Source organism: Monodelphis domestica, chromosome 3 (assembly GCF_027887165.1).
Source record: "Monodelphis domestica isolate mMonDom1 chromosome 3, mMonDom1.pri, whole genome shotgun sequence".
Taxonomy (NCBI): domain Eukaryota; kingdom Metazoa; phylum Chordata; class Mammalia; order Didelphimorphia; family Didelphidae; genus Monodelphis; species Monodelphis domestica.
The window spans coordinates 62,250,104-62,262,472 of NC_077229.1; the positions used below are offsets into that span (position 1 = coordinate 62,250,104).

General features: G+C 42.6%; 1 protein-coding gene across 2 annotated transcripts; it reads left to right on the top strand.

Annotated features, from left to right (window-relative positions):
• The first annotated feature begins 1,943 nt into the window (after nucleotides 1–1,943).
• CLEC4G (C-type lectin domain family 4 member G) lies at nucleotides 1,944–7,939 on the top strand. Of its 2 annotated transcripts, none has more exons than XM_056822024.1 (9): nucleotides 1,944–2,863; nucleotides 3,221–3,328; nucleotides 3,645–3,698; nucleotides 3,813–3,875; nucleotides 4,003–4,107; nucleotides 4,461–4,550; nucleotides 5,060–5,208; nucleotides 5,578–5,693; nucleotides 7,727–7,939. In XM_056822024.1, the coding sequence occupies exons 1-9, from the start codon at nucleotides 2,773–2,775 to the stop codon at nucleotides 7,863–7,865; spliced, it is 915 nt and encodes a 304-aa protein (XP_056678002.1). In that variant the 5' UTR covers nucleotides 1,944–2,772; the 3' UTR covers nucleotides 7,866–7,939. The 2 variants fall into 2 exon arrangements, with proteins under 2 accessions (XP_056678002.1, XP_056678003.1); XM_056822025.1 differs by having other exon boundaries at nucleotides 5,593–5,693.
• Nucleotides 7,940–12,369: the final 4,430 nt, after the last annotated feature.

Below are 12,369 nucleotides of genomic sequence, written 5' to 3' on the forward strand. Positions count from 1 at the left end.
ATGATGAACTGCTTGATTTCCATAAAAACTGGGAAGACCTCCATGAACTGATGAGGAGTGAAATGAGCAGAACCAGAAGAACATTGAACACAGTAACTGAAACATGGGACAATTAAATGTAATAGACTTTGCTACTAATAGCAATGCAATGATCCAGGACAATCCTGGAGGACTTACAAGAAAGAAGCTATCCAAATAAAGAGAAAGAACTGTGAGAATGGAAATGCAGGAGAAAAAACATATGATTTATCACTTGCATATTTGAGTATATGATTTAGGGTTTTGGTTTTAAAAGATTACTCTATTATAAAAATGAATAATATGAGATAGGTACTGAGTGATAATATATATGTATATAACCCAGTGGAATTGCTTGTCAGCTCTGGGAGTGGGGAGGGAAGAGGGGAGGGAGAGATCATGAATCATGTAACCATGGAAAAATACTTAAAAATAAATAATAAATAAATAAAATACTTACTGGTCAATTAATAGAAAGTTTTATATTATATGAAACCCAAATTTCTTTCTTCCTATCATTTCCCCACTCACTCATCACTGCTCCTAGTTTTGTTCTCTAGGAAAAAAATAGAACAAGTCTGATCTTTCTTTAATAGCCCTCAAAATTCTTTGATATCTGTCAAGTTTTCTCTTCTCAGACCAAATAGATCCTCAGTTTTAATCTTCATGTGGCTTGGTTTCTAATCTTCTTACTGACCTGGTTAATGGATAGCAGAGCCAGAAGGGACCTTAATTCATATATAACCTGCTTAGAGCTTGCTTTGAAGATATTTGTTTGCATGGTTTCTCCATTATTAAATGGTAGGTACCTTGAGGGCAGGACTATCTTTTAAGTCTTTTTAGAACTCCATTGTTTAGCACAGTGCCTGGCACATAGTAGCATAGTGGCATAAGCTTAATGAATGTTTATTGATGGATCAATTAAAATGGCATTTAATGTGTGTATTGTGTGTGTATGTGTATTCCCTGACTGAAGCACCTATTGGCAACTCAACAGATGATACACAGTTTATGAAATACAGCAAAGAAACTCAGAGAAGAAAAGAAAGAAGGCTAATGATCTCCAAGGTCCCTTCTAACATTAAATCTATGATCCTAGACCTCTGAAGATCATTTGTAAGAGAAGAAAAGGAGGAAATTGGAAATTTTTGAAAGTTGAGGATATGAAAAATGTGGTGGTGAGAATGTCACGGCTTAGCTTGAAAGAAATTTGTTTTCTGGGGAAGGGAGCTTAGTAACAGTACAAACAGGAGAGGAACACAGAAGGGCTAGATGACAACCAACACCTACCTGAGCACTGGATTTTAAGTCAGAAGACCAGTAGTCTCTATTGACTGGCTGCATGACTTTGGACAAGTAATTTCACCTTTCTAGGTTTCTCCGATTCCTCTTCTATAAAATAAAGAGTCAGAGGAGGTTAGATGATATGGCCTTGGGGACCCTTCTAGCTCTAAACCTATGATCTTATGACCTTGGAGAAGTAAGAGAAATGGAGGGGCCTTGACAGAGACTGAGAGATCTCAGAGATGGTCCTAGTAAGATTGTGTATTGGGGTCTGGTCCCTAGGGGTGTAAACCTTAAAATTTCTTAGACTTATAAATGTGGGAAATTTCACCATTGGGAAATTTCATACTTGAAAAATTTCCTACTGATAGTCTATTGGAATGTGAAACCCCCTTGGCATGGGAGGGTCTTTCTCCTCCCTACTTAAGATTACTTTAGGACAGAAACCTTTTGCTGAACAATGGAAAGGGCTTTGACCTATGCTTAAGCATAGAACAGGAAGTTCTTTGAGTCATGATTGATTTTAGAATTGATACAATAGAGATACTTGGAATGACAGAACCAGGTATTGGAACTTCCAATCTCCACCCTACTTAGGGTAACAGGATTTAGGAAGGGCTGTAGCAAAGGATCAAGATTTAATTATTTGAGAATATGACCTTCAACAGACATGTGCAAAGCCACAGACCTCTGGGCGGTCCTGGGTTAAGCTAGAGCCACCATTGGCACAGGGAAGACATGGACAGTGATTGGTAGATGTGAGAACTGAGGGGAGGGAACTTGGATGGTTTCCTTAAAGATAGCAGGGTCTGAGGACTGAGAGGTTGGTTGGAGAGGTTTTGCTCTGAGAAGTTGTGCTCTGAGAAGCTTGCTCTGAAGGAATCTGGAGGTGGAGGCCCCTGAGACTGTTTCTCCATTTTGGTCACGTGAGTGATAGGGACTGATCTCTTTTCTTTGCCTCAGCTATCTAAGGGCTTGGGCCTTTTAGCCCAGCCTAAGCAGAGGGGGTATTTAAGCCCTATTCCTTCTCTCTCTCTCTCTCTCTCTCTCTCTCTCTCTCTCTCTCTCTCTCTCTCTCTCTCTCTCTCTAATACCTTTCTTCCTCCTGTTTGTAATTAAACTCCATAAAAGGTTGACTGCTGACTTGAGTTTTCATTAAGGAATTACATAGCTGAATTCCTTGGCGACCTTAAATTAATATATATCAGTCTTTTAAAGTGATTTCCTTGTCACAGGGGGAAGGCAAGGAGACTTCTGTCTCAGAAGGTATGGTCCTTACCATCTCACTCTAAGTAGGGAACTGCTGGGAGAGGAAGAGCAGGATGGTGGAGGAGATAGCCAGAGTTTCATTACTTGCTGACTCACTTGTATCTGAAAAGGAAAGGAGGGACTAAGAAGTGTGACGCATGTGAAGATATTACAGGACAGAATCATTTCCCTGCTTTGGGTGGCCCAGTTTGCATCCCCACCATGAACTCCTCAAACTACCAAAAATGGGAGGAAGACAAGGATAATCTTGTTTTGGACAAGTCCCAGCAAGTTGAGAGCTCACAAAGCACAGGTAACAGGCATGGGTCCCCCCCCCCCACTCTCTCCAGGGGCTTCATAGAACTGGGGGATAGGGTGATAGGAGTCACTTGTGTCCTTAAGGGTCTAGCCTCTCCTTTTTCTTTTGATTTACCCAGCTCCAGAATCCTCAAGTTGCAGCCCAGAGCCTTAAAGGGAAAGAGAACTGAGATTTAGGGTTACCACTAAATCCTATCCTGCTTGCTAGCCTATCCGCTAGGATTTAGGCATTTCCAACCCCTTTCTAAAGATGGGATCCATGTGACCTTGGTCTCCTCTGGTGGGGCCAGGATTGCACCTCAGGATTCCTGTGAGGATATGTCTGAGATCTTCATTTCTTGGTTTCCCTAAGGCTCATGGAGAAAATTGCTTCCCAGAGATCCACCCTCAAAATCTGCCTTTCTGATGTTATCTATAACTCTACTGCTGTTGATTCTCCTTATTGTGACACTGGTCAAGGGTAAGAGGACCAAAGGGAGGGAAGCCAGATGGCATATGGTCTCCACAGAGTGGGGGATAAAGAAGGAGGAAAAGAGGGAGAACAGAATCTCAATCAGGCCTCAGGTCAAGGGTGGGGACCTTTAGGGTATGGCTCCCTTCTCAGGGCCCCTTTTCCTTCTCCTTAGTCTCACCAGTTCATTCATTCTGATTATATATCTTCATTCTCCTACTTCTTTCCCAGTCCCCACTGATTTTAGTAAGTCACAATGAATGGGAATCTTGTGCATGTGTGAATGTGTGCTGTTGTGTATCTTTGTACACATATGTGTCTGCAGGCTCAAAGACCTCACAGGAGCTGAATCAGCTAAAACAGGAAATGAGAACCAATGGTAGGTGGGGCTAGATGCTTGAGTAAACTGGTGCAGATGGCCTGGAACTATGGTTGGGTGGGATACAATCCCATGAATCTGTGGAGCTAAGGAATTATGGGGGATTTTTTTCAGCTTCTTCTCAGACAAAGGATGTCAAACAGCTAAGAGAGGACATAGTTGCTGCCAAAAGAAATGGTGAGAAGAAGCAGAGGGGGTTGAGGGTGGAAGCTAAGGAGAATCGACTGAGAGAGAGCTGGGGACACACCCAGGGAGGAACTCTAGGTCATCTTGTCCTTGCTTCAACTCTTGTCCCTGTGCCCAGGCTCTACCTTGTGGGCTAGCTTGGGGAGCTCAGAGAAGAAACTGAGTGAGACCCACGCCCGACTGCTCAATCTAGAAAGCAAACACGATGAACTCAGCACCCAAAGTAAGTCTTTCCCACAGAAACCAAAGCCTAGAACTCCCATCAAGGCCAAGGCTATCTTCTAGGGCCTGCCCCATTCTTTGGAGGTTGTTGTATCCATCCCTGCTGGACCTTCCCACACTGACCCTGCTGGATATCCTCATGCCAATCCTTTTGGACAGTCCAACACTAATTCTACCAAGTATTCCTATAATATCCCACTTTACCCCGCTCCTGACAACCCCACTGGCTATTCTCAGAATCAGCCCTCCAGAAACTAACCATAAGGCTTGCCAAATATCTTGACATTGTCCCTAGACATCCTCACGCTCACACTGCTAGACATACTCTTTCTCTTTTGCCTCTACTCCCCCCAGTGACTCAGGCCCTGGCAGATGCTGGGAAAGACCGACAAGACATTCGCAGTGAGATGTTCCGGGCTGTGGCTGCTGTGAAAACTGGGAACAGTGAGTTGATTCAGCCAGAGAGACACTTGGCTATGGGTTGGAGTGGCTTAGTCTGAGGGAAGCTAGAGTAGGGAGCATGGGAGCAAGAGGCGCTCCAACTGGTTTGGCATTGGGCTTAGCCATCCAGTACTTACTCAGATGCTTCTCATGGGTGCAGGATAGTGCTACAACTCCCCTCCTATTCCCCTACCTCCATCCCCAATGGCTGCCCCTTCAGGTGGTATCTCTCCATCCTGAGCACTAATCTCTCAGCAAACTCAGAACCTTGCTGGGGTTCTAGATGTACAGACCCTGGCTTAGCAGCATGGTTTAGTATGGGTTCCTGGAGACCAGCAATAGACCAAGGGTCCATGGAAACTTAAGAATCATACCACCCAGCATCCCTCATGAACCTCTCCTGGAGGGAATGGATGCTGGAATACAATATAGGAAAAGAGACCTCTTTCTCAGATCAAAAAGGAGGGGTGGTCTGTCATGTCCCTGAAGCAAACTCTAAGCATCATTTCCAGGTTCCTGCTCCCCATGCCCTGATTCCTGGTTGGCCTTTGAGGGTTCTTGCTACTTCTTTTCCACCACCAAAGCCCATTGGGATAAGTCACAGCAAAACTGTGCTAAGGAGCAGGCGCACCTGGTTATTGTGAACAACCTTGAGGAACAGGTAGAAACTTAGGGAGCAACAAGTGCTTGGGGAGACCTCCCAAGGCCAGTTAGAGAGGGAAAACATGGACCCTAGGGGAATCTATGATGGGGGTGGGGGACATGGCACTCGAAGGACCCTCTGACCTGGAAAGGGGCAAATATGTTCCTTGCCTCCAGATATCCTTGGTCTGAAGAGAGACGGTTGCTTCCAGCCTTCTTGGCTCCCAACCTGAGGGGGTGGGGAAGTACCACACTCTTCCTCCAGACAGCCCCCTGCCCAGTGGGCAGACCTGGCCCCTAGAGTAGATACCAGTTTGAACGGGGAAGATATACGTCATGGGAAGGGGAGGGATCCTGCTTCCATTGACAGATCTTACTCCTTGCTAAGACTTTTCTGACCCAGAACACCAAAGGCTTGGGCTACTGGATTGGACTCACAGCAACTCGTTCCAGAGGCAGGGTTAATGGATATATATGGATTGATGGCACCAAACTCACTTTCAGGTGAATGTCTGCCCCTGGCTCACAGGGCAAAGATATTAAGGCACATGGTCTGGCAAAGGTACTCATCATTATACTGAGTCAGAAGCCTCATTAGATAGCCCAGAAAATATCCAAGTTTGAAGAACTCTTTTTTAGGAAACTGAATATAAAAAATACAAGTTAGAGGACCCTTAAAATATAGAACAAAGAATCAGAGCTTGAAAGGCCTTAGAACATAGATCATTGAATAGAAAAGTTGAGGGGGGTTATAGAATATACCATATGGTGAGAGGTGTCTTAGAACCCAGAGTGTCAGAGCTGGGAGGGACTTCAGTCCATAGAATTTCAGACCTGGAGAGGCCTTAGAACACAGACTGGGAGCAGCTGGGTGGCTCAGTGACTTAAGAGTCAGGCCCAGAGACCAGAGGTCCTGGGTTCAAATCTGGACTCTGACACTTCCTAGCTGTGTTCCCCTAGGCAAGTCACTTAACCTCCATTGCCTAGCCCTTACTTTAGAACCAATACACAATATTGATCTAAGATGGAAGGTACGGGTTTAAAAAAGAACCTAGACTGTCAGAGCTGAGAAGGCCCTTAGAACAGTATATGTCAGAGCTGGGAGGGACTTTGGAACATAAAATCAGAGCTTGAAGGGGCCTGAGGACACAGAATTTTAGTCCTGGGAAGGACTCTAAAATATAGATTAAATGTTCATTCAAGTCTTTAGATCTAAACAAGGCAACATCTGTGGGTGCTAAAAGAATGATCAGAGCTTATAGAACTGCTTGCAATGACCTGGTATAGTAGTAGGTTTTGGAGTCTGTAGGCTAGAGCTGGAATTCTGGCTCCACCCTATCCTACCTAAGTCATCTTTAAGGGAAATGGGTGGGCTTGGATGATATCTAAGGATCCAAGTTTAATTCTACAATCTCAAGATCTTTGAAAAAATAATGAAGAATGAGAGAATTGCTTAGGATTGGAGAGGAGCAAATGTTCTAATTTTTTTAAAGGAGAGAAAGGTGGGTCTGCAAATTATGGGCTGATGAACTTGACTTTGATTCCTGGCTAGATTCTAGAATGTGTTATTGAAGGAGTAGTTTGTGAGCTGGGATAGAAAGAGAAGTCGTGAATGCTTATAGATAGCTTTCCTTGATGTTCTGAGGTTCCTTCCAAATCTGGGATTCAGTGATTTTGTGATGATGAGAGAACTAGAGAACATGTCCTTTGAGGGTCATTTGAAGGAATTGGTGATTTACCTGAAGAAGAAAAGATGTGGGGCAGGGAAGGAACAGGAGAGTTATCCTTAAGTATTCAGAGAGCTGTGAGAAGGAAGAGAGTTTGGACTTTTTTCTGCTTGGCCCCAAAGAACAGGACCAGAAGTAAAGGCAGAAAGGGGGCAAATTCCAGTTTAAGTGGAAACTTCTTAACAATGAGAGCTTTCCCAGAGTAGAAAGGGCCTGCCTCATGAGATACAACTAGGTTCCAATTCATGTGAATAATGAATTTGTGAAGTGATTGCATATAGTAGAATTCACACTCTTTGACAGTTACAATTATGTAAAATATGTTCATTGGTTCCAGCCCTATGGAAATATGCCTTGGGAATTTGAATAGGTGACCATTTCAGGGATTCATTTTTCTCATAAATTGAGACACAGCTGTAGTGAGCTCTCTGCCCCAAGAGGTCTTTAAGCAAAAGTTAGATGACTCTTTTTAAGGATGTTGAAGCTCCTGTTAAACATTATGTCAGAACTTTGGGTTCCTTTCCCTCAGAGAAAAAAAGAAAAGAAAGACTCAGTGATCCTTAATGGAGCATTCCAAACATCCCTTGGGAATTGAGTCAAAAAGGGCAAAAGGCTTTTTTGCTCGTCCCTTTCTATTCTGTCATTCCCTCTCAAGTATGTAAGGTCTCCCTCCAAATCTGAAAGCACAAGTGGTTGTCCTACATAATTTACCAGAAGTCAGGACACCACTGGTTTTTGGCTTGCTGTGAGCCTAGAACATGGTGTCTTCTGCTATCATGGTTATGGAACCTCCTATTTCCACCCATACAGCTACTGGAATGAAGGGGAGCCCAATGACTCAAGAAAGAATGAGAACTGCATCATGATACTTTACTCAGGTCGCTGGAACGATGCACCCTGTGCAAATCTCAATGACTACTGGATCTGTGAGAAGAGGCAGCAGTGTTAAGCTGAGACCTACTGCCCAGGTCTGGTCTGGCCCACAGAAGGGACAATAAAAATGTTTCTCTTTTTTATCTCAAAGTGGATTGTCTAAGGATCCCTGTCTTCTCTTCAAATTAGAGACTCTCTGAGGGAAGTGGTTGTTTTCCATCTGAAATTGCCAAGCTAAATCATCAGGAATAAAGGTCACATCTAATAAGAGAAAATTTAACCTCAGATTCAAAAAATTAATTTGATGATCAGCATCATATTCATAGCTAGAATTTATTCATGCATTTTCTAAATGACTTCCTTTATTCAGGCTCTTCTTTGTATATTCCTATTTATTATGTGTAAGAGCCCACTCAACCCACCATGCAACTCTCCATCACCTTCTGTGTGCCATGAATCCTTAATTCTTTGGAGACTGTGTGCCTCATGGCCATGCCATAATGCCAGCAGAATATCAGTATTATAGACCTTTGGGGAGAAATTTGGGAAGCTTTAAAGGATGCAGTGTGGTATAGTATATAGTGAACAGGCCTTAAAATCAAGAAGGTCTGAGTTCAAGTAACACTTCTAACATATAATCACTGTGTGACTGACCAAGTCACTTAACCTCTCATTACCTCCAGGAAATTCTCTAAATTACAGAGTAGTTTACCATCTGCATTAATAAAGGAAGTTTCTTTATTGGGAGATTCTCACCATTTGAAACAATACAGAACAAGGACTGAATTCAAAGAAGCTGGAGCATTTGGCCTTTCCCTTTCAAGCAGGGGCTCTTAATCTAGGGCAGTGATGGCAAACCTATGTCATGAGTGCCAAAGATGGCACACAGAGCTCTCTCTGTGGGCACTCAGCCATCCCTCCCACCCCAGAGTTCATTACTAGAAAGGCAGAGGGACTGTGGTGGAGCTGCTCCCCTCTGCCTCTCCACCATGCCTGATGACATTTTTTTACATCCCCTGCCTCTCTGCCTAACAGTCCAATGGGAACACTTCCTCCCACACCTGTGTGGGTTAAGGGGGGTGGGGGAGGCACAGCATTTGGTCGGGGTGGGGGGGTGGGGGGACAGGGCCCAGCATTTCATCTCTAAAAGGTTTGCCGTCATTGACCTAGGATATGTGAACTTCTAAAAAATATTTTGAGAACTATTTCAATACAGCTTATTTCCTTTTTAATTTTATGTATTTTGTTTTATGCATTTAAAAACATTCTGAAAAGGGATCCATGGGCCAAAGGGACCTATGACACAAAACCAGTCGTACAAAGGGACTTTTACCTCCTGGACCCATTTTGTGAACCAGGTTCATTTCAAAGTCTGGCCCCTGAAGAAAGGGGTCAGACTTCTGTCACTTTATCCCCTAATTCTGGAGCCCTTGGGATGAATAATTTAAAGTACAGGTTTGACTCCTGTCTGAGGTCTCCCCAAAAAAGGAGCAGAAAAGTACTTGACGTTCAGCTATAGGACAGCTACTTATTTCCTTTGCTCAAAAGAAATGCTTAAGATACAAAATATTCTTAAGTATAAACCAACAAAGACTTAAATATGTAGCAATAACCACTATTGTATTCCCCTGGACAGTGGGATGTGTTGAATAAGCATTTCACCACCACCTCCGCTGGGTACTCTCTAAATGACTCCCTCAAAATCCATGTCTTTTGATATGTCATGCCAGGATAAGTTGTACTCATCCTCTTGTTGATGGTCATCTCCTCTGAGAAGTATTACAGTTGTTGGCTGTAAGGGACTCTTCCTGAAGTGATGTCAACATCAACCGAGGAACCCCAGAGTACTCAAGGTACCCATTCCCCAAAAGTCTACCTCTCAAAATCACTGAGCACCTACACTAATGTGAAGAAACACAGAGCAGAAAAACTAGAAGCACATATATTCAAAGCTGCCATAATAGCTAGAGTTACATGTCAAATTTACCAGGAAGAGAAAGAGAATGCTTAAAGAGTCCCTCCTTTTAAGGTCTATTGAATGAGTTACCCAGAGACTTTGATTCAGCCTCCTCACCCTGTTGCCATTATGGGGTTAAAGGATTGCTATATCCTCCCAAAGTGCCAAGCCAGCAGCCATGGTGTATGAGAAAAGGGCAGGGAAAATGTGTTACTGAAAGGGTCTCCATATGATATATTTTTACTAGAAGTAATCATGGGAATTCCCTTTGTAGAATGATGGCCAGGGCATCTGATCTCCATTTCTCTCCAACTCTACCTCTTCTTTCTGTTTTGGGTCTGGCTTGCTCACTTGGGGTTGCCACACTGATAAAACTCACTCTTGGGGCCCTAGGATTAACCTTGATGGGGAGGAGTACTCTCATAATACTTCTAACCATAGCTCCGGAACCCCAACAGGGGGCTCCTCATTTAACAAATCAGTCAAGAATTAGCTCTTAATCAGGACCATTTCCTAAACAGAAGGCAAAGCAAGAAAAATTAAGACAACATTCTTCAGATAAGTCTGGGATGCATATTCCCAGCAATGAACACATGGGAGAGAGTGGGCACAAACTTACAAAACCAGAGAATGAAGGCACATGAATAGGGGACCCCCATGCCTGGGGTAATTCACAGAATTGCCCAATGACACACAGGTAGTAAATATCTCAGGTGATATTCAAACTCAGAGCTTCCCGACTCTAAGGCCAAAGCTCTATTCATCATACCAAGTTGTCCTCTCCAACAGTAATTTTGAAAAAAAGCATCAGATTGAACAAGGATGAAAGCTAAAAAGAAATGTCAGCAAACTTATTTATCTGGCATCCTAATAAAGAAAGTTGGGAATGTAAACCTCAAAATTCCTTAGACTTATAAATGTTGGAAATTTCACCATTGGGATATTTCATACTTGGAAAATTTCTTACTGATAGTCTATTGGAATGGGAACTCCATTGGCATGGGAGGTTCCTTCTCTTCCCTTCTTAAGATTACTTTAGGACAGAAACCCTTTGCTGAACAATGGAAAGGACTTTGACCTATGCTTGAGCATAGAACAGGAATTTCTTTGAGTCTTGATTGATTTTAGAATTGATACAATGGAGATACTCCACCCTATTCAGTCCTAATAAGATTGAGTAAGGGCTGCAGCCTAGATCAAAATTTAATTATTCCAATCTCTACCCTACTCAGGTTAACAGGATTTAGAAAGGGCTGTAGCAAAGGAGTAAAGATTTAATCATTTGAAAATATGACCTTCAACAGACATGTGCAAAAGCCAGAAACCTCTGGGCGGTCCTGGGTTAAGCTAGAGCCTCCATTGACAGGGAAATTGATGAAGAGTGATTGGTAGATGTGAGGACTGAGGGGAGGCAACTTGGATGGTGTCCTTAAAGATAGGAGGGTCTGGAGACTCGGGAGAGAGGATTGAGTTTTTGGTCGGTGTGGTTCCTGGGCTCTGAGGAAGCTTGCTCTGGAGGAAGCTGAAGGTGGGGGCCTCGGAGACTGTTTCTCCATTTTGGACACGTGAGTAATAGGGACTGATCTCTTTTCTTTGCCCCAGCTATCTAAGGGCTTGGGCCTTTTGGCCCAGCCTAAACAGAAGGGGTATTTAAGCCCTATTCCCTTCTCTCCCCTTTTCTCTCTCTATATATATCTCTAATTCCTTTTCTTGCTCCTATTGTAATTAAACTCCAAAAAAGGCTGACGGCTGACTTGAGTTTTTCATTTAGGAATTACATAGCTGATTCCTTGGCGACCTTAAATTAATATATATCAGTCTTTTAAAGTGATTCCCTTGTAACATTGTGGCTGACCACACGGGAGTCTAAAGAATCCTCTCAATAAAACTTTTGAAATTCCTTGCCTTTTTACTATACCGTCTCACCACTTAGTCCTTTTTCTTTTTTAACAAAAAAACTTGGCTTAAAGACACAGCTGCTAGAACACGTGAGTATAAAAAACTTTTTCTCTTTTCTCCTTAAGTTAAATTGGAATCAGCAGTTTTTTCTTTTTCTTCCCTTTAATCTTAAGGGACAGCTGGGTAGCTCAGCGGATTGAGAGCCAGCCCTAGAGGCAGAAGGTCCTGGGTTCAAATCGGACCTCAGATACTTCCCAGCTGTGTGACTCTGATAGACAGAAAACAGCTGTTTTTAAATCTCAGCAACAGGACTCTAAAGTCCTGGCTGGAAGAACTGTTTCTAAATATCCTTTCCCTTAAGGAACAACTTCCTGGATTAAAAAAAGAAAAAAAAAACCTGTGGAAAGTTTGTTGCTTTGCCCTGCTCCCCACGTGTTTTGTGAAATTACAAAATATACATATAAAAATGAGTACTACATTCTTTGACAATTATATGGCAGCTGAAGAAGTAGGGGCATTGAGGAATGAAGGATACCTCCAAATTTTTATATTAATAGGTACTGTCATTTTTGTACTCCTCAATACTATATTTAGAGATGAAAAAATAAAAAATATTGAGGATAAAATAAAACAAAATGAGGATAAAATAAAACAAAATGAGGATAAAATAAAACAAAATGAGGATAAAATAAAACAAAATGAGGATAAAATAGAAAATGTTGAG

What these genes read in the sequence shown, in the direction of transcription:
- CLEC4G (XM_056822024.1), top strand. Translation starts at nt 2,773, where the DNA reads ATGAACTCCTCAAACTACCAAAAATGGGAGGAAGACAAGGATAATCTT. An exon ending in ACAGGAAATGAGAACCAATG is followed by an intron (nt 3,699 to 3,812) that starts GTAGGTGGGGCT and finishes GATTTTTTTCAG; the next exon opens with CTTCTTCTCAGACAAAGGAT. An exon ending in AGTTGCTGCCAAAAGAAATG is followed by an intron (nt 3,876 to 4,002) that starts GTGAGAAGAAGC and finishes CCCTGTGCCCAG; the next exon opens with GCTCTACCTTGTGGGCTAGC.